Source organism: Prionailurus bengalensis, chromosome B4 (genome assembly GCF_016509475.1).
Source record: "Prionailurus bengalensis isolate Pbe53 chromosome B4, Fcat_Pben_1.1_paternal_pri, whole genome shotgun sequence".
Lineage (NCBI taxonomy): Eukaryota > Metazoa > Chordata > Mammalia > Carnivora > Felidae > Prionailurus > Prionailurus bengalensis.
Window position 1 is genome coordinate 130,882,547 of NC_057358.1, and position 20,896 is coordinate 130,903,442.

Consider the following 20,896-nt stretch of genomic DNA (forward strand, 5'->3'; position numbering starts at 1 on the left):
CTGAGTCAGCGCTGGGACCCTGTCTCTGATGGAAGGGAGCGCTCCGGGGCCCCATGGAGGCCTGGCACCAAGAAATCCTATCAAGGAAGTTCTCAAAGCCCCAGAGTCAGTGGATTCCTGCGAACGCAGCATCCAAGGGTGGGCACTTCCCTAATTGCAGTGAAGCTATGGGGCGGGGAAGAGGAAGTGTGGGCCCCAGGCCAGACCTAGAGAGCCCAGAGGCGGAGCCTCTTCTAAGTGACAGAAGCAGGGGCAAGGCCTCCCCAGGGCCATCTCCTGGGACCGCCTGGGACCACAGCAGAGACGAAGGGTGGCTAGAGGCGAGAGAGGTGAACGCGCCCTGGGCCTGGCTGGGTGAGAGACCCTTGCCACTCACGCCCTGGGAACACTGGCGGCCATGGCCGTGGCCCAGCAGCTGCGGGCTGAGAGGTGAGTGCAGGGGCGGAGCCCTCCCCGGGCCTCCTCGCTGTTCCTCGCAGGCCTTGGGGGACAGAGGCCGACCCTCCTGCAGCCCTTTATTACCAAGGTCAAAAGTTAGGAGGCTGGAACTGAGTCAGAACCCAAGTGCTCGGCCACGCAGATTCTTAGAAGTGTTTTTCAAGGAACCTTCCAGTTTTTGCTCACTTCCCTCAGGCGCAGATGAAGACGCCAAGGCCCAGAGAGGGGAAGTGACTTTCCCAGGGTCACACAGGAGTGTCGCATCTGGACAGGATCAGGTGTCCTGGGGCCCAGGCCGGGCTCACTGCTTTGCATGGCTTTTCATCTTCTGTTCAAACAGAATCACAGAATCTGGCTTCTTCCTCTTTACCCAGGGCCTGGCTCAAATGCCAGAAACCTTCTCTGACAGCCCCCTCGTTGCTCTCGGACCGCCGGCCTGGTTTCCTTTTTCCGCACGGTCCTTAAACTGCTTGCAGGACATTCTACACTCACTCCTTTGCTTCTGTCTCCCTGGCACCCCCATTAGAAGCAGGCTCCGTGACAGTATTTGTCCCCTGGTCACTGCCGTATCCCCAGCATGTACCACCTTTGAGCTGGAGAATGTCCCAGGACCCTTCGGGTCCAGTTGTTGTCATTGCACAGATGAGAAAAGATGAGGACCAAGGAGGATAAAGTACTTACTCAGGGTCACATGGAGCCCGGCCTCGTCAGGGCTTAGCTTCATCCCTCAGCAAGCCTGTGCTCTGAGCTGTGGGGGACCCGAGGACACAGGGCGTGGCTCCTGCCCTCGATGGGAGCAGCAGGTGACATCAGAAAAAAAGCACGCTGGGTGGCGGTGTTAGGGCGGGCTTCTTTGGGGTCAAAGCGGGCAGCAAAGGGTCCACGGTGGCGTCTGGGGCTACAGGTGGAATTTTCAAAGGCTGAAGGTCAGAAGAAAGCTTGTCTGTGTGTGCGCTGAAGGAGGGGTCGCAGAAGCAAGGGCTTGGAGGGAGGTGCAAGGGCTGGGTTTTCCCACCGGATTCCAGATTCTTCCTCCACGGCTCTCACTGGAGAGGAAGCTGAACACACAGGAAGTGGCTGCAGCGTGAAGCTCGTGGCACTTCTTGTTTCTTGGGGTACGTGTGTCAGAAGACAGGACGCCCCCCAAAGAGCTGGTCCCCCCAGACTGTGCTCCCTTCCTCCCATCCTCTGTTTCTGTCCCCAGAGGACGAAGGGGCGGCCGCCTCCCTCCCTTCTCGGGGCCATGGAGCCAGGTCCTGGGCCTCCCTGCCCCTCGGATGCCCTGGACGTGCTGTGCCTGAGGCCAGAGCAGAGGACACGAAGGGAAAGCGAGGGTGCAGCCGGGCTTTCTAAGACCTGAGACATCCAAAGTTGGAGAGGACTGCCTTGGGGTAGTGAGATGGGTCCCAACAAACATGTTTTAACCACTTCCTGAGTGCGGGAGCCACAAAACCCAAGCTAGCTGCCCCCTGAAGGTCTGTCCAGGCCTCAGCCCCCTCCCATCCGGGATCCAAAGTGGACTTTTCGCGAACGACACGAGTGCGTATGAACCCAGAGCATCCCCCGGCCCCAGAAGGCCCTGGGTTGACTTCAGCTCTGAGGGGTCCCGGCTGAGGTCTCCGGGAGAGCAGGTTTTCTAGGGTGACTCCCAGTCAGGATCGCTGCTCCTCCACCCCCACTCTGCCCTGGTGCACAGCTTCCTGGCTCAGCCCCCCGCACACAGTAGGGTCACTCCCATGCTGACCCCCAGGGCACTTGCTAAAACACAGACACGGGAGCAGCCCTGTGGTGAGCACCTGCTATGTGTCCAATGCTGTTCTGGGCATTGGGGGTGCAGCAGCCAGTGGGGTCCCTGCTTTCGTGGGGATTCTCAGGCTGGGCTCGTCACACAGGAGACCTCCTGACCCTCCAGGGGTCCCCATTTAACAGAGGGAGGAAGGACCCCAGGCACAGAGGGGAGTCTTCCCAAGGTCCCCGCTGGCAATGGCCGAGCAGGGACCCGGGGGTCACCTTCCCCCTGCGCCTTCTGGCTCTGATGCCCATGCTGTCCCAGTGTAACACCCTCTTCGCCCCCACCGCCCCACCCACAGCGCAAGGCCCAGGGTCTTCGTGATGGGCCCTGCCTGTCTCCCTCGCTCCGTCTCTCCTTCCTTTCTGCCTCTCGCTGTGCGTTCCAACGGTGCTCAAACTGCCCCCCTCCCTGAAGTTCCTTGAACTTGCCCCCTCCTGCCTGCCTGGAGCCTTTGCACTCAGTTTCCCTTGCCTGTGGTCCTGTAGCTTGCCTGTGGTCTTCGTCTCCCGCTGGCCCAGCCCCACTTCTTCTGAGAAGCCCTCCCTGACTACCCTCGGTCTGCGCGAGCAGAGCCCTCCGACGGGTAGAGCGCCCTGCTCTTCTCTCTGGTGGACGTAAGTCCCATCTTCGAAGTACCTGCTTGCCAAGCTCTCTTGCCTGCTTCCCTGCCGATTCTCGGAGGGACTATAATAATGGCCGGCTCTGTTACAGCTCAAAACACCGTGTGCTTTTCCTTCCCGGCCACTCTGACCATTGAAATGACATCATCATTCGTTCCGTGTCCAACTCTGGGTCCATGAGACCCAGAAGCCAGAAGCCACGTCCTAACGTGCTTCGGACACTGTCTGAGCTCCCCTAGGTGCCGACAAGGGTGTGCTGTTATTATCGTTGCTGTTGCTGTTGTTGTGATTAGTACCTCAGACGGGGAAACTGAGGCTGGGAGGAGGGCTGGGATTTATCCAAGTGCCTGCAGCGAGCTGCGGGGGCAGCAAATGAGGGGCAGGGTGGCGGCGTTCGGGAACCGAATTCTAGAGCCACACCGCTTAGGCTCAAATCCCAGCCTCTCGATTTCCTTGGGCAGGTTCCGTAGCCTCTGTGTGTGCCTCAGTTTCCCTGTCTGTAAAAAGGTGCCAGGAGAGCATCTGGCACGTAGCACACGCTCAGGAAACAGTTAAGTGTAGTAACTGTTACCCAACCTTCCCGATTCGCTGCCCAGAGCCATTTCTAAGCTATGGTTCCTTCCTGTCCCCCTGCCATTGCATTGCAGATGAATTACCCGTGAAGCACACAGCCTCAAGGGAGAAAGTGGAGGAAGAAGCTTCTCCCAAGGGTGTTGGCCGCGGGGGGCGGGGGGGTGGCATGTGTGGAAAGTGAGTGGGGGAGGGAGGGGCTGCCAGTGGTCACTGAGTTGCTCAGAGAGTGGCGGGGATTTCCTCTGCCTGCCCATTGTCACCCTGAGTCACCCCCCCCATCCCCGGTGGCAGCCACCAGCGTCCCGAGGTAGCCGGAGGTCCCACGCAGCCCAGGCCCCATGGGGACCAGCAGCAGCTGCGACTGGGTGTGCAGACTGAGAAACTGACCTCCTCTGAGGGCGTCGGAAGTGGTCACCCCGCTCCCACTCCCACCCTGTCTCCCAGCTGCTCTGAACTCTGTGACCCCTGGCTGCTTTCTCTGTCCCCTTGGCTGGCTGCTTTCTCTTCCTCCAACGTTCCTCTCGGCCCCCTCTGCTCACGGTTTGCTCTTCCAGGGGGATCTTTACCGTGAGTCACGGGCACACGGTTCTTAACCTCTCCTGCTGCAGCAGAGAGAGACCCACGCTCAAGCCCTCTGAGCTCCGGAACCACAGCGGCTCTTGCCAGACCTTGACCTGGGAGCCCAAGAGAGTCCCGCGTTAGCGTGCCCGGAACTGACTCCAGCAACCCTGCTCCCCTCCCACTCATCCTCGTCAGAATATGGGTGACACGTGGGCGTCACTCTTGACCCTGCCCTTTCGTTCACCTCTGCATCCAAATAGTCCCCAAACCCTGCTGGCCGTATGCCAGGAATGACTCACGAGTTGGTAGTGTGTCTGTTAGAAATGTATGAGGCTGCTGGGCACAGAGAAACCGAGGGTAGCTTAAACACACAGGGGCTTATTTTTTTTCACATGACAAGACGTCCAGAGGTGACCCAGCACCAGAATCCCAGAATTCCTTTGGTCTCCTCGGTCTCTGCCTCATGGATGCAATATGGCTGCTGTGGGTCCAGACGGCACATCTGTGTTTAGGGCAGGCCAAAGGGGAAAGGAGAGGAATCCCTGCCGGCCCGTCCCTTCCTCTGGATCAGGAAAGCGAACGCTCTCTGAGAGGCCCCTGCCCCAGATTTTCTCTTAGGTCTCATTGGCCAGAAATGGTCCCGTGGCTGGTCTCAGCTGCAAGGGAGGCTGGGAAAATAGGAAGGAGGTTATGAGGTGCGGCTCAGACCAATCATGGTCCGTCACCTTGAGGCCAGGCCCACCGCCACCCTAAAGAATTGGGGCTTGATTAGCAGGAGGAAGCAAGGGACACAGCAATGAGACAGCGTCTGCCGAGGGTCGTGTCTCTGCGACTGTTCTTTCCGCCTGTCCCCTCTGTCTGGCTCTGTCGCCATCGTCCCTCCATTGCACCGAGGCACTGCAGGGCCTCACAGTGGTGCTCTGTCCCTCCGGCCTCTGTCCTTTTCCTCTCCACACAGCTGACTCCACCCACACAAGCCCCGAGCCCGCTCCTCGGGCCTTGAAACCTTCGCACATGCTGTTCCCACTGCCTGGAAGACCCTCCCCTGGTGGATTCCCCTTCGACCTTCTCTTCAACGACCTTCTGCACCTGGCTCAAACGTCACCTCCTCCCCAGGCTGGGCAGGATGAACCATTCTCCCTGTGGGACACGTGCTGACTTTGTTTACTCCCGTGACCCGGGGCCTAGACCCGGAGGACGTGACTCGATGTGCGGCTCCTGGATGAATAGCGCAGCCACAGAGCAATTTGCTAGACTATGATACGGCTGCTGGCATATGGTCCCCTCTCCAAACGGGTTCACTCTCAAGGTCGGGTCCCAGAAGGGGTATTGACACAGGCGACGGACCGGCGGGCTGCAGGTGGTAACCAGGCTTTCTTTCCCTCCCCCCTCCCTCAGCGACTTTGAACAGCTTCCCGATGACGTAGCCGTCTCGGCCAACATCGCCGACATCGAGGAGAAGAGGGGCTTCACCAGCTACTTTGTAAGAGAGACCCTGGCCTTCGGCCTCTGACCTCTAAACCTCCAACTCTCATCCCTTAACTTCTAGCCCTGGGCTTTGCAACAGGGTGATTTGCTTCCAGGGGACAATGGGAAGTAAATGTCTTTTTGTAAGACTAGTTTTGTTTTTTTTTTCAAGTTTATTTACTTTGAGAGAGAAACATACACACAGGGAGAGAGAAGGGGAGAGAAATCCCGTGCGCACACGCGAGCAGGGGAGGAGCAGAGAGAAAGAGAGGGACAGAGAGAATCCCAAGCAGGCTCCTCGCTGTCCGCGCAAAGCCGGGGACGGGGCTCGATCCCACAAACCTTGAGATCGTAACCTGAGCCGAAACCCAGAGTCGATCGCTTAACCGACTGAGCCCCCCGGGCGCCCCTGGTGGTAAATACCTGGAGAAATTTTTGATGATTGCCACTTGTGGGGGGGTGCCGCCGGTGGGACGGAGCCCAGAGAGGCCTCTCAGCAACCTGGGGTGCACAGCACAGCCCCCCACCACAGAGAAGGGTGGCCCCCAGTGTGATACCGAGGTTGAGCAACGCTGCTCTGATCCTAGCACCTTCCAACCCCGCCCCCCCCCCCCCCCCAATCTGGCCCTGGCCGCCCTCCACCCTGGCCTGTGTCCTCTCCAGGTTTTTGTCATCGAGGTGAAGACTAAAGGAGGATCCAAGTATCTCATCTACCGCCGTTACCGCCAGTTCTACGCCTTGCAGAGCAAGCTGGAGGAGCGCTTCGGGCCCGAGAACAAGACCAGCCCGTTCACCTGCAGCCTGCCCACACTTCCGGGTAGGCCCCTGGCTGCGGAGCTGGGAGCCCGGCCCCGCGACACAGCCGCCACCCGCCGCCGATCCCTCCGGCTCCATTCAGCCCCCACGCAAACCCTTCAGTCCGAGGCCCCTCCCGGCAGTCGCGGGCTGCCCTCTCCGGCCTCACGGCCCTCGCCCTCCGGTGCTCCGATGACTTCGCGGCCACCCTGTTTCAGCCATCCCCGCCTGGTCCATCCCACGGACTCGCGAGCGCCCCCTCTCGCCCGGTCCGAAAGCTGCCCTCTGACCGCAGCCCCCCTTGGGGCGGGTTCCCCGGAGCTTCCCCTCCCTCCCCTCCCCTCTTGTCCCCTGAGGCAGTGGGCGCCTCGTCGCTGCTTCTGGACAGTCCCCTCCCCCCTCACCTCCTGGCCTTTCTCCCCGGCTCCGTCGGAGCACGCACCCCGCACCCCGGGCAGGCACAAATCTCTGGCCACAGGGTACCTGCCCTCTTGAGCCCTGCAGGGGTGTAGGGTGCCGGGTGCTGTCCCCCAGGCCCCCCCCCCCCAGCTTCTCTCTTCCTCCTTCAGAGCCAGTTCTGCTCACGCCTGGCCCATCACTTCTCTGGGGCTGCCAGGGACAGGGACCCTCCTGCTCCCGCCCCCCCCCCCCCAGGTTCCAGCAAGCTTTGTCCCCCTCTCTGTGTGTGGCTTTCCCCTGACAGCATATCCGTGGCCTCCTGGTACTCTCGCCTTCTCCCAGTTCACTTCCAACCTCACCCCTGCTCCTCCAGCTCCTTACAGAATCTGTCCCCCCTGCTGCCCCTTGAAAGGTGGGCCTTCTGTGCGGTGCCACCTCCCCTCCAGACACCCTCCCCCGAACCAGGTAATCTGAACTCTGACCTTAACTTCTCCCTTCTTGCTGCTCAGTGCCAGCCGCCTCCCGACCCCAGACCTCAGTCACTGTTCCCCTACTACTAGCTGGACACCAGCTCCTGCCCATCTCACGGGTGCCAGGAGCCAGACGTTCACCTTCCGGTGGGAGTTCTTCCAGTAGACGGTTCAACCGGGGGGCCCTGCCTAAGGCGCCTGGAGAGGACATGTGTCTTGGGTCAGCCATCATCTGTTTCCCGATCCCCCTAAACACGCTGCCTTGCTTTTGAGGAATGACCCCTTCATCTACCCAACAAAATATTGATTGATTTGGGCCTCGTTGGCATCTTAGGAGCCCCCTGAGAGTTCAAGAATTTTGATGCCCGAGTCCCACCCCCGGAGCCCCTGATTTAATAATCCCAGGCGAGTCCTATGACAATGAGATTCTTAAATGCTCCTCGGGTGACTTCGATGTGTAGCCAGGGTTGAGGACCCCTGTGTTAGGTCGTGGGATCCAGTTGAGAACTAAGCAAAGTTCCCCTCCTCTTGGAGCCAAGAATTGTGTGTGTGTGTGTGTGTGTGTGTGTGTAGGAACAGGCAGTAAAGAAACAAGTAAAATATCAGCTGGAAACAGTGCAACCCAGCTGAAAGCAAGCTGAAAGGCAGTGTGGACTGGAGGGGCCTCTTGAGCGCCGCTGAGACAGTGGGGAGGGTTCCTGGCCTCGGGGGGCGGTGCAGCTCGGGGCCCAGAGACCATGTGCTCGGGCCAGGCTCCCAGGACAGCTCTTTGCACTTCCTCAGCCAAAGTGTACGTGGGTGTGAAACAGGAGATCGCTGAGATGCGGATTCCTGCCCTCAACGCCTACATGAAGGTAACCGTGGGGCCGTGCCGCCTGGGCACCTGGGAGGGTATCAGGGAGGGCACCTGGGAGGGCATCAGGGAGGGCATGTGGAAGGGCACCTGGGAGGGCATCAGGGAGGGAATCAGGGAGGGCACCTGAGAGAGCATCTGGGAGGGCACCTGGGAGGACCTGGGAGGGCATCTGGAAGGGCACCTGGGAGGGCATCAGGCAGGGCCCCTGGGAGGGCATCAGGGAGGGCACCTGGGAGGGCATCTTGGAGGGCATCAGGGAGGGTACCTGGGAGGGCACCTGGGAGGGCATCTGGAAGGGCACCTGGGAGGGCACCTGGGAGGGCATCTGGGAGATCACCTGGGAGGGCATCTGGGAGGGCACCTGGGAGGGCATCAGGGAGGGCACCTGGGAGGGCATCTTGGAGGGCATCTGGAAGGGCACCTGGGAGGGCATCTGGAAGGGCACAGAGAGGAAAGCAGCCCATGTACCATCCCTGAGCACAGCTGTGGAGTTGCTTCTCCTGCTGCAATGGCCCCCATCTTCAATCCTTAAAGGCCTGGCCTGGGGGGAGAAATAGGTTGTGTTCTCAGAGCTCCAGGGGGTGGGGCAGAGGCAGTGGAGAAGGTACAGGAACCGCACTGTGAATCGACCAATCTGATGTCTGTGCCAAGTGTCCTGATAGTGAGCTGAATAGGATCGAGTGTGTGCCCCCGAGGTACCTGCTGCCCAGTGGGGGACACGGAGAGGGGGGTCACAAAATCACAGAACCGTGGCCTGTGTAACGGAGGCGTGAGGGACCGGGGCCCCAACTCTCTCACATGGCCCCTTTGTATGAACTGGAGAAAGGCCCTCCCTTGCCAAGGCACTGGCTTGTGTTAGTTGCATTCACGAGCCTTGCCCAGGTGCCCTTGGTTACTCCCCAACCTTTAAATTCTCTGCATCCCTAGGAGATGGAAGCAAAGAGAAAGAAGCATCTTGAAGGCTGAGACCAGGCTGGTTAGGAAAGCCCTTCTACCAATCAGGGCTGTGCAAGAAAGCAGCAGGTTTCCTCATGAGGTAGTGAGCACCCTGTCACTAGAGGCATCCAAGCCACGGCTTGATGGCAACCTTAGGAAACTCCAGAGGGGAGCCCTCCTCCTAGCACAGAGGCCCCCTCACAGTCAGTGAGGCCTCCCCCTCCTCTTCTACTCTACACCTACGGAACTAGGCGTCTTCAGTCTTCGCTCTGACATTGACCGTTTGGGTGATTTGGGCCAAGTAACTCATCCTCTCTGGGCCTGGGTTTCCTCACCTGTGAAATGTGGCCGTGCCTCCAGCTCTCTGGTCTCCTGGGGGAGGAGTGATGTTGGGAGCTTCCAGAATGTGAGAGATCATAACTCCTAGCGGAGTGAGTGGCAGGAGGAGCACAGAGTTGGTGGGAGGCAGGAGGAGGTGACCCCTGCCCTCTCCAGTGGCTGCAGGAATCCTGGGCTCTGGGCAGAGAAGGGGGAGGGTGGGAAGCCCCTCGGCTGCCGTGCTGGAGGCATCTCCCCTCAAGGGGGCGCTGTGACGCCTACTCCCTCAGGGTGGCTGGAGGCTCCTGTCTTCCTGCAGGGTAGGAGAGGGGTGAGCTCTTGGTGGGGGGAAGGGATGAGGCTGTGGAGCTGGGCCTCTTGGTCGCACACCTGGGCTGGAGGGTCCCCTCTCTGCCTATCTCTGTGTGATTTGGTTCCTTAGAGCCCAGGGGCCCATCAGTGCAGGAATCTCTGCTACGGTTCAGGGCCGGGGAGCTCACTACCACTCTTCCCTGCTCATCTCCTTGGACAGTTATTAGAAAAATCCGATTCCTTGTAACTTGCACCGCTGTCTCACCACTGTCCGCGTGGAGAATATGGATCATGTGATAATGACACCTGCCTGGAAGGCTGTGGGGCGCTTTGCCAGGAGGCTCTTGATATACATTTGTAGGGTAGATGAACACGCTGATTTACTTCCCTCAGTTACTTGTGAGTTGGATGCTATTATCCCGATTTACAGATGGGGGAGTGGAGGCACCGAGAGGTGGAGCCACGCATTGGGTGCCATAGAGCAGCCAGAGAGGAGGGCTGAGATTTGAACTCACGTCTCTGGGATGCCAGGGCTGTGCTTTCGCCCTCCGTGCTACGTTGTGATAGAAGTAACAGCAGCGATGATCATGTCCAACTTTGATGGGGCTCTTGCTAGATGCCTGGTCTTGTTGTAAGCGTTGTGCACCTGTTCACTTTTTTAATCCTTACACCATCCCACAAGGCAGGTGCTATTAGCATCCGCCTTTTATTCATGAGCATATGGAGGCATGCTTGGCCAGGGTCACCCAGCTGGTGAGTGGGACTTGATCCCAGGGGTGGCCTGGCTCAGTGTCTGTACCCTTAACCCATCTCTGGGCTGCCTCCCAGCCCTCCCCATGTGACAGCTGTGTCCTGTCTAGGCTCTGCAGTCCTGGTTCCTCTGGAACCTGGTTCCTGGTTCCTCCTGGCCCCTCCCCATCCTGCTGCCTCAATGGGATTCTCGGGAGGGGGCTGGGTGCCTCTGGAGCCATGGCACCCAAAGCTGACCACAGAGCTCCTGGGGACCTATGCGTTGTCCAGCTTGGGGGGGATGGCCCTGCCAGATTCTGGGTACTCTGCGTCCTCACACCCTTAGGACCTTTGCGTTGTGGCCAGTGTACCCAGCATCAGATGGAGTGAGAGTCCCGACTCCTCTCCTTCCCAGCTCTGCCAACTGGGTCAGGCACTTTGCTTCTCCAAACCTCAGTTTCCCCAACTCTGATATGAGATGAAGTATCAGAAAGCATTTTTTAGGCTGTAATGCCACCAACTGTTGTTGGTTTGGGTCATTTGAGGTATCCTTCCTCCCACTATTGTCTCATTTTCATCTCGAGGATGGGCGTCGGTGGCAGATGGCTCTGGGGACCCCAGCTCTGTCGCTTGCCAGGCCAGGTGGCCTTGGGCAGGTCCCCTAATCTCCCTGACACTAACTTTCAGGCTTTTTATGAGATGGGGTGAAGCCATATGGTGTGGCACTGAGTGCAGTTCCTGGACAGTCCCCGCCATGTCATCTTACCTGTCGTCACCATTGTTGTGTCTGGAGGCCTTTAAGGTCTTTCTGAATGAACTGTTCTCAAGCCAGCTGGTCCCCTCCTGATCTCAAGCCCAGGAGTAAAGCTTATGAGATGTTACACGTCTTGGACGAAATGAAATGTGTCCTGTTGCCGTGCTTGGGCAGAGCCAGCGTTAACAGAGGGGGGGGGGGACCAGTGTGGGGGACGGGGATGGAGCAGATAGGCTGGGATGTCTAGACCTTTCTGCTGACCCCCCACCTGTGCTGTCTCCTCTCTCCAACACAGAGCCTCCTCAGCCTTCCCATCTGGGTGCTGATGGACGAGGACGTCCGGATCTTCTTCTACCAGTCATCCTATGACGCGGAGCAGGTACCCCAGGCGCTGCGCCGGCTCCGGCCACGCACCCGGAAAGTGTAAGTGACCAGCCCCTGTGCTCTCTGGGCCAGAGCCCTGGGCCACCTCCTCTTAACCAGGATCTCTGCCCCAGATGCCTCTGCTGCAAAGGTACTTCTTTTCCCTGGAGGAAGAGAAGAACCAGAGACCAGTTCTATCCCTGAACACCCCAGGATGTTCAGGTGGTTAGATGAGCTTGGAAAACCAAGCGCGGGCCTGGAGGGATAGGAGGCGGGTGCGTTTTGATGTGTGTGACAGGGCGGACTGGAGGACAGGGGCTGGACCACTGACAGGGAGAGTTTGGAGCCACAGCGCCCACGAGGGATGCCGCAGGGCTCTGGGTGCCTGGAGAGAGTGGGGAGAGGAAGGGAAAGGGGGAGCTGCTCTCTCTGCAGACCTTCTCAGAGCCTTTCCTGGGATGCCCTGGCCCCCCCCCCACACACACACACACTCCATTGCAGCTCCTGGTGTATCACACTGGTCCCCAGGGGGGCGCTGCTGCTCCCTCTCTGATTCCAAACAGCCCGCTACTCCCTTCCAGCCCCCTCCTCAGCAGGAAATAATCATGGAGAATCCAAGCCACTGAAATAAGGCTGGGTTTCGAAAGCCAGGCTTCTGCTGCTGCTAAGAATTCCAGGGACAGGGCTCCTGAGCCCTGGCTCCCTCCCAGCTCCTCCCTCCCTCCTCAGGCCAGTATCTCTGAGTGTCCTCTTGGTGCCTGGCCATCTCCCCACGCACGCAGGCAGGCATGGTCTCAATGTCACCTGAGCCGCACGGCCCTGCCCCCAGAGCCCTGGAGCAGTGCACCTCTCCAACCTGCTTCCTTGGTTGAAAAATTAGAGGTTCGGGGTGGGGAGTAGTAGGAAGAACAGATGTGAAAGCGTTGGTAAGTTAGAGCACTAAGCAAATGTGTGTCTTCCTCCCCACCTCCTTGCTGAGCCTCTGTTTCCTGGCCCACAAAAGGAGATACAATCCCTCCCCCAGCGACAGCGGGAACCAGGGAGTGAGTGTGATGGTCAGAGGAGCAATTGTAGCTGCATTTTTTACATCCTCCCCCTCCCCCGCCTTTCCCACCCCTGATGAGGGGCTCCTCTGGGCACAGAAGCAGGGAGCCAGGCCCTGAGAGAACCAGGAGGGCTGACAGGCCTCCCTTCTCTCTCCACAGCAAGAGTGAGTCCCCACCAGGCGCCCTCTTTGACCGCATGGCCGCTCCGAGAGCAGAGGTAACCCCCCGGCCCTGGGGCCAGGCCTCCCATCTCACCTCTGGGCTCCCCCTTTGGCCACTGTGCCCCCACTCTGGGCGCCCTTTGTGTGCCTGGGACAGGAGCTGGTGTGGGGAGCATGAGGGGAATGCGGCCATCCATCATCCATTCAGCAAGCTCTCCTGGCCTCCTCCAGACCAGCCCCACCTTGGGGACTAAAGCCTCAGAAATGACTCACACAAGGCCCTGCCCTCAAGGAGCTCACAGCTCCCTGAGGGCACACGTGTGGAAACAGTGTGGACTGGGGCCCACACTGGGGGGCCGAGGAAGGTGCTCAACCCCGGGAGTTTGGATGCTTGCCTGTCTGTGCTCATCCCACCAGGTCTGGAAGGAGCACGTTCTGGAGTCAGAGAGACCTGGCTTCTAATCCCGGTTCCTCCATGAACAAATGAGTGGTCTCAGACAAGTCACTTATCCTCCTTGAGCCAGTCTCCTCAACCATTAACTGGGACCCTGAGGCATGTGGAGCACGGTAGTAGAAATTCATGGAGTGCTTCCTGCGACCTGCCTTACTCCACTCTTCTCCCAGGCCCTGTTTGACTTCACTGGGAACAGCAAACTGGAGCTGAATTTCAAAGCTGGAGATGTGATCATCCTTCTCAGTCGGATCAATAAAGACTGGCTGGAGGTGAGGTTGGGGTGAGGATGGGATGAGGTTGGAGGTGAGGTTGAGGAGAGGCTGGGGGTGAGGTTGGAGGTGAGGTTGGAGGAGAGGATAGGGGTGAGGCTGGGGGTGAGGTTGGAGGTGAGGTTGGAGGAGAGGATAGGGGTGAGGCTGGGGGTGAGGTTGGAGGTGAGGTTGGAGGTGAAGTTGAGGTGAAGATGGGATGAGGCTGGAGGTGAGGCTGGGGGTGAGGTTGGAGGAGAGGCTGGGGGTGAGGTTGGAAGTGAGGTTGAGGTGAAGATGGGATGAGGCTGGAGGTGAGGCTGGGGGTGAGGTTGGAGGTGAGGTTGGAGATGAGGCTGGAGGTGAGGTTAGAGGTGAGGCTGGGGGTGAGGCTGGAGGTGAGGCTGGAGGAGAGGTTGGAGGTAAGGTTGGAGGAGAGGATAGGGGTGAGGCTGGGGGTGAGGTTGGAGGTGAGGTTGGAGGAGAGACTGGGGGTGAGGTTGGAGGTGAGGTTGGAGGAGAGACTGGGGGTGAGGTTGGAGGTGAGATTGGAGGAGAGGCTGTGGGTGAGGTTGGAGGTGAGGTTGGAGATGATTTGGGGTGAGGTTGGAGGTGAGGCTGGAGGTGAGACTGGGGGTGAGGTTGGAGGTGAGGTTACAGGTGATTTGGAGTGAGGTTGGAGGTGAGGCTGGAGGTGAGGCTGCAGGTGAGGTTGGAGGTGAGGCTGGAGCAGAGGCTGGGGGTGAGGTTGGAGGTGAGGCTGGGGGTGAGGTGGAGGTGAGGTTGGAGGTGAGGTTGGAGGTGATATTGGAGGAGAGGCTGTGGTTGAGGTTGGAGGTGAGGTTGGAGGAGAGACTGCGGGTGAGGTTGGAGGTGAGGTTGGAGGAGAGGCTGGGGGTGAGGCTGGAGGTGAGGCTGGAGGAGAGGTTGGAGGTAAGGTTGGAGGAGAGGATAGGGGTGAGGCTGGGGGTGAGGTTGGAGGTGAGGTTGGAGGAGAGACTGGGGGTGAGGTTGGAGGTGAGGTTGGAGGAGAGACTGGGGGTGAGGTTGGAGGTGAGATTGGAGGAGAGGCTGTGGGTGAGGTTGGAGGTGAGGTTGGAGATGATTTGGGGTGAGGTTGGAGGTGAGGCTGGAGGTGAGACTGGGGGTGAGGTTGGAGGTGAGGTTACAGGTGATTTGGAGTGAGGTTGGAGGTGAGGCTGGAGGTGAGGCTGCAGGTGAGGTTGGAGGTGAGGCTGGAGCAGAGGCTGGGGGTGAGGTTGGAGGTGAGGCTGGGGGTGAGGTGGAGGTGAGGTTGGAGGTGAGGTTGGAGGTGATATTGGAGGAGAGGCTGTGGTTGAGGTTGGAGGTGAGGTTGGAGGAGAGACTGGGAGGAGGTTGGATGTGAGGCAGGGGTGAGATTGGAGGTGAGGTTGGAGGAGAGACTGCGGGTGAGGTTGGAGGTGAGGTTGGAGGAGAGGCTGGGGGTGATGTGGAGGTGAGGTTGGAGGTGAGGTTGGAGGTGAGATTGGAGGAGAGGCTGTAGGTGAGGTGGAGGTGAGGGAGGAGAGGCTGTGGGTGAGGTTGGAGGTGAGGTTGGATGAGAGGCTGGAGGTGAGGTTGGCGGTGAGGCTGGAGGTGAGGCTGGAGGAGAGTTTGGAGGTGAAGTTGGGGGTGAGCCTGGAGGAGAGGCTGGGGGTGAGGCTGGAGGAGAGGCTGGGGGTGAGGCTGGAGGTGAGGTTGGAGGAGAGGTTGGAGGTGCGGTTTGAAGAGAGGATGGGGGTGAGGATGGGGATGAGGTTGGAGGTGAGTTTGGAGGTGAGGCAGGGGTGAGGTTGAAGATGAGGTTGGATGAGAGGCTGGGGGTGAGGCTGGCGGTGAGGTTGGAGGTGAGGCAGGAGTGAGGTTGGAGGTGAGGCAGGAGTGAGGTTGGAGGTGAGTTTGGAGGTGAGGTTGGAGGTGAGGATGGAATGAGGTTGGAGGTGAGGCTGGGGGTGAGACTGTGGGTGAGGCTGGAGGAGAGGCTGGAGGTGAGGTTGGAGGAGAGGATAGGGGTGAGGCTGGGGGTGAGGTTGAGGTGAGGTTGGAAGTGAGGATAGGATGAGGTTGGAGGTGAGGTTGGAGGTGAGATTGGAGGAGAGGCTGTGGGTGAGGTTGGAGGTGAGGCTGCAGATGATATTGTTTCGGGTCTTCTGGAGGGGGCCCGAGGGGGCAGGGGCAGGGAAGGCCCCAGGGAAGAGATGCCGTCTGAGAGTCACCCGGGAAGTCCGAGCAGCTGGGTGGAGGCAGCCTGAGGAATACAGCCAGGGGGAGGCAGGTGTGTGAGGGGAACAAAAGATCCCGGAGACCACACCTGCCTTTGGTTCTGACCCCAAAGGACAGTTGCTCCAGGCCAGTCGATTGACCTACTGAACCGACTATCTTGGTCTATCACAGGGTTTCTCCCCAGTGGCGCTGTTGACATTTGGGGCCAGATTGGCGTGGGGCCATCCTGTGCCCTGCAGGGCGTTCCGCCGCATCCTTGGCCTCCGCTCACCAGATGCCGGCAGCACCCCTGCAGTTGACAGTCAAATCCCTCCAGACATTTGGCTCGGGGTGGGGGAGGCTGCAAAATCAGCCGCAACTGGGACGCGCTAGTGGGTCATCTGGGAGAATTGTCCTAACCGTCGTGCGGCAAGAAGAGAGAGTGATACAGAGCGTAAGCTCCGGGGTCGGCCTGCCTGGTGTCCTCTCCTAGTTGTTTTTAACTAGCTTTGCGTCCCTGGGAACCTTGCTCAACCCTGTGGTTTCCTTTTCCGTAAATGGAGAGAGCTGGCAATTTCTTCCTAGCGGTCCTGGGGGGGCCGGCCGAGGCGCAGCTGTTCGGGGCTTGGCCCGCAGAGGGCCTCCGTGTGTGGCATCTGGCCGGTGCCGGGGCTGCTGGGAAAGTGAAATGAGACTCTGACACCAGAGTCCGTCTTGACTGTTGCTTCGTCCCCGCAGGTGGCATGTGGGCCCCCCCCCCAGGGGTGATTGGTGGATGGAGATGGGAGGTCCTGGCCTGCTTCTGGCCATTCCGGTTGGATCCTGCTGCCCTTAAACAAAGTTCCCTTTGGTCGAGGCTCCTGAACCCGGGGGGGCGTCTGAAGGAGATTGTGGAATGGGCCCTGGGGGTTCTCGAGGGGGAGGGGAGGGTCGCTGGTGTCCAGGAGCTAGACAGGGACAAGGACCGTTGGTCTGGCCGACTTGGCAGCTTTGATCTTAGCCCCCGTCCTGGAGCCATGTCTCGGGACTCAGCGACTCTTACAGCTGTTGGGCATTGCTGGCCACTCTCCAGACCCAGAAAATGTCTGTTGCCTTCCTGTTTTCTGAAAAGTTCTGTGTGTGAGTATGCTGGCCAACTTCTGGCCTCAGGTCAAGGGGAGGGTCAGGGGAGGAGCGAGGGGGACTACCTGGAGCCTCAGTTTACATGTCTGTGAAACAGGATGTGGATGATGTCTCTTCCAAAGGCTTATCAAGATTAAGAGAACAAGTGGCAGTGGCTGGGTCTTGACCTGGAGCTCAGGAGAGAAACCTGGGCCGGAGAGAGAGTTCTGGAAGTCTGATCTAGAGCAGGCGCTCGGTGCAGGAATGAGCGAAGAGAGCCACACCCCTTGATCTCCCTCCTCTGTTCTGTTTTCCTCCTTAACACCTGTGGCCATTGGCTCATTGTGGAGCTCACCAAGCTCCCTGCACGTTGACTGTCATCCCCCATTATGATGTGGCTCCCAGAGGGAGGGCAAACACCCGCCGTCCATTCTTTTTTTTAAGTTTTTTTTTAATGTTTATTTATTTCTGAGACAGAGAGAGACAGAGCATGAGTGGGGGAGGAGCAGAGAGAGAGGGAGACACAGAATCCAAAGCAGACTCCAGGTTCTGAGCCATCAGCACAGAGCCCGACGTGAGGCTCAAACTCACGAACCATGAGACCATGACCTAAGCCGAAGTTGGTTGCTCAACCGACGGAGCCACCCAGGCGCCCCGAACCCGCCATCCATCCTGAGTGCCCAGAGTGTGCCACCTGGCTGGTGCCGGTGACGTCTGTGAACCAATGACCGAATTAGGTGAAAGCAGCTTTCCAGATGAAGTGAGATCTTGACTATTGTTCTATTCTGGGACAGAAATAGAAGTCTTCTTGGGGTCAACAGCACGGTGACCTGGGTCACTTATTCTCCTAACTTTGCATATGCCCTCGTCTGCATAATGACAAGGGTGCCGGGGGAGCGGGGGCTCGAAGTTGGGCGCTGCTGTCTCCCTTCCCACTGTCAAGGCGGCCCCTTCTTCCCTCCTCAGGGCACCGTCCGGGGAGCCACGGGCATCTTCCCACAGTCGTTCGTGAAGATCCTCAAGGACTTCCCGGAGGAAGACGACCCCACCAACTGGCTCCGCTGTTACTACTATGAGGACACCATCAGCACCACCAAGTTCGTGGCCTGTCCACCCTCCCTGCCCCTCCCCACCACCACCCCAGCCCCCCGCATCGCACTCTGGGCTCTGAGACCTCCCCTCACCCAACTGAAAGCCTCCAGGGGCTCCAGATAAGCCATGACTCGGTAACAGGATGCCAAGACCCAGAGGGGTCCCGCCAGCCTCCTTCCCATGTCCCTCTTCTGGCCTGATGCCCCCTCACCGCTGCCTGTTGTCCCCTTAGGGACATCGCGGTGGAGGAAGATCTCAGCAGCACTCCGCTATTCAAGGACTTGCTGCGGCTCATGAGGTGAGTGGCTGGAGGGGGACGGGGTGGCGGGGGGGTGGTGCGTCAGAGACCCCAGAGGAGAGAACAGAGGGGCAAACGCAGTGCGTTAAGGTTCATCTGCTTTGCCTTCTTGTTTCGGCCCCAGCCCAGCCCCGCAGGGCAGATGTCAGCCCCCATGACAGAGCCGAGCGGGGGTCCGCAGAGACGTACGGGGCCTTAGACGAGGTCACTCGGCCTGTGAGTGCGGATTTGCGGCTAAAGCCAGCTGGCAAAAGACCTGGGGGCTTGGGGCCTCCACCAACAGAGAGGACCACCACCTCCCAAGGTCCAGCGTGTCCATGGACCCTTCTTTTACAGAATGGAAATAACATTGGTCGGTTCCGACCATGAGAGTCATTCCTGTTAATTACATGTATATGTATTTATATACATATATATGTATATGTATACATATACATATACATATGTATACATATACATCTACGTATATATACATATACATATATATATATACATATACATGTAATTAACTTCAGAAATGGCAGGAGGGTATAAAGAAGCAGAATCACCTCGGGCATCGCTCCGCTCATCATTAGGCGCGCATCCAGATGTCTCCAGGGCACATCGCCACCCCGTAAAGGTGGCGTTAGCTGGCCACATGGTGTCATTCTGGGGGTGCGCCAGAATGAATGCAGCCACCCCTCCTCGGCTGTTTATGTTACCCCCGCTTCCTTACGCCCATAAATCATGCTGTGGTTCTCGCGTTTAGTGATCTGCCCAATAGTCCCCTCAGGATGAGTGTCTAGGGGTGGAATTTCGGAATTAAGGTGTTTGCAAGTCTGTTAGGTCTCCCATCCCTTTGTCGTATTCCCCATAGGAAGGTTATATCACGTGAGTTCGAGCCCCGCGTCGGGCTCTGTGCTGACAGCTCGGAGCCTGGAGCCTGCTTCGGGTTGTTCTGTGTCTCCCCCTCTCTCTCTGCCCCTCCCCTGCTCACGCTCTGTCTGTCTCTCTCTCTCAAAACTAAATAAACATTAAAAATATTTTTTTAAAGGTTACATCACTTTTCACTTTCGCCAGCCAGGTCCACCCCACGTCAGACAGTCCCAGTCCCTCAAGAGACCTTCCTCCACGGCGGCACACAGCTCTTGGGGGCTTTATTCTCTCTACTCAGTGCCCGGCCAAATCCACCCCTCGGCCTCACATCGGTCCTTAACTCTTCACATTTATACACAAGGCACTTCAGGCCGTGCCACGAATTTGTGGCGAAAGCCTCTTCTCCCCTGTAGGTCTCAGTGTCCCATCTGTGCAGTGGGAGGTTGGACCCCATGGATGATAAGGCCTGTGCCAACCTCTGACCCCTTCGGATTCTTAGATCCTGGCTTTAAACCTCCATCAGCCCCCCTCTCTCTGTCCCTACGCTTCGGCCTAAGGCCCCTGGACCTCTTATTAACCGTGACCATTCCCACCCAGGCAGGAGTTCCAGAGGGAGGACATCGCCCTCAATTACCGGGATGCCGAGGGGGACCTGGTTCGGCTGCTTTCAGATGAGGATGTGGCGCTCATGGTGAGACAGGCCCAAGGTCTCCCCTCCCAGAAGCGCCTCTTCTCCTGGAAGCTACATGTCACCCAGAAGGATGACTACAAAGTCTACAACACTGTCCCCTGAGCTGATGGGGACTAAACAAATAATAAATAAATAAATAAATAAATAAACTTTAAAAATAAATACAAGTATTTATTTATTTTTGGGAAAGAGAGAGAGAGAGCAAGCAGGGGAGGGGCAGAGGGGGAGAGAGAGAGAGAGAGAGAGAGAGAGACCCAAGCAGGCTCTGCACTATCAGCACGGAGCCCAACACGGGGCTCGAACCCAGGAACCACGAGACCATGACCTGAACCAAGATCAAGAGTTGGACGCGTTACCGACCGAGCCACCCAGGTGCCCCTCAAAGTATCTTTAAAGTACATTCCTCAGGAAGAAGACAGCGGATCCTTGAGGGACGGGCTGAGCTGCATGAACACATGATAAGCAAAAGCAGCAATAAGTATCGTGGATTCATCTTGGGTTGACTGAGTCAAGCTGAAACCATGTTTCCCAGAATGTCCTTCACCGTGTGGATCCAGACGGTGCGGCCCCTAAGACACGTGGCACAAGAGATTCAGAAGGGGAACGCAAAGCAGCAGGAACTTCTTTTTAGTCCAGAGATGCCACTGCCGTTCATGCACACGGGTCCTTCTGTGCTGCTTCACGCTTTGGAACTTCAGAACACAGAAGTCAAAGAGAAGATCCCGGAAGCAGTGAGAGAATGTTGCAATGGCCACAAAAGAACAACACTGAAAACGATAGCAGGCTTCTCAGTAACACGCTCAGTGTCAGGTTCCCGATCCCGGGCTGGGTGTGTGTTTAGCTCCCTGCCACAGAGCACCAGTTTCTTCGGGTTCCTGTTTGTCCTTGGTTCTCTCACGGCACATGCATCTTCTGTCTTTGACAGCCCTCGTCACTCGACCGGACACAGATACAGCAGCATCATATAGAAGGTTTGACCAGGGGCACCTGGCTGACTCTCTCGGTTGAGCGTCCGACTTCGTCTCAGGTCACAGTCTCGCAGTTTGTGAGTTAGAGCCCCGCGTTGGGCTCTGTGCTGACAGCTCAGAGCCTGGAGCCTGCTTCTGATTCTGTGTCTCCCTCTCTCTACCCCTCTTCCTCTCATGCTCTGTCTCTCTCTGTCTCTCAAAAATGAATAAACGTTAAAAAAATTAAAAATAAAACAAATTTAAGGTTTAACCAGCTCCCATGATCGAAGGAGATTAAATCCTCAAGGTAAATCTCTTGTCCCCTTTTCCTAGTGGTCCTGCTTCTCTGATGGAATCCTGAGATACACATGCATATAAATTCAAATAAGTGTTCTCA

The 20,896-nt window shown here is 58.0% G+C and overlaps 1 protein-coding gene across 1 annotated transcript; it reads left to right on the forward strand.

Annotated features, from left to right (window-relative positions):
* Positions 1-229: 229 nt before the first annotated feature.
* Positions 230-19,708, forward strand: NCF4 (neutrophil cytosolic factor 4). Its single transcript, XM_043562476.1, has 10 exons — positions 230-429; positions 5,383-5,467; positions 6,115-6,268; positions 7,899-7,969; positions 11,316-11,443; positions 12,589-12,646; positions 13,215-13,313; positions 17,583-17,713; positions 17,941-18,006; positions 19,459-19,708. The coding sequence occupies exons 1-10, from the start codon at positions 398-400 to the stop codon at positions 19,652-19,654; spliced, it is 1,020 nt and encodes a 339-aa protein (XP_043418411.1). The 5' UTR covers positions 230-397; the 3' UTR covers positions 19,655-19,708.
* The last annotated feature ends 1,188 nt before the right edge of the window (positions 19,709-20,896 follow it).

Bases quoted from the DNA above. Each gene is read 5' to 3' on its own strand.
- NCF4 (XM_043562476.1), top strand. From the start codon at position 398: ATGGCCGTGGCCCAGCAGCTGCGGGCTGAGAG. The intron at 13,314-17,582 runs GTGAGGTTGGGG...TTCCCTCCTCAG, and splicing joins TCAATAAAGACTGGCTGGAG to GGCACCGTCCGGGGAGCCAC. The intron at 18,007-19,458 runs GTGAGTGGCTGG...ATTCCCACCCAG, and splicing joins GACTTGCTGCGGCTCATGAG to GCAGGAGTTCCAGAGGGAGG.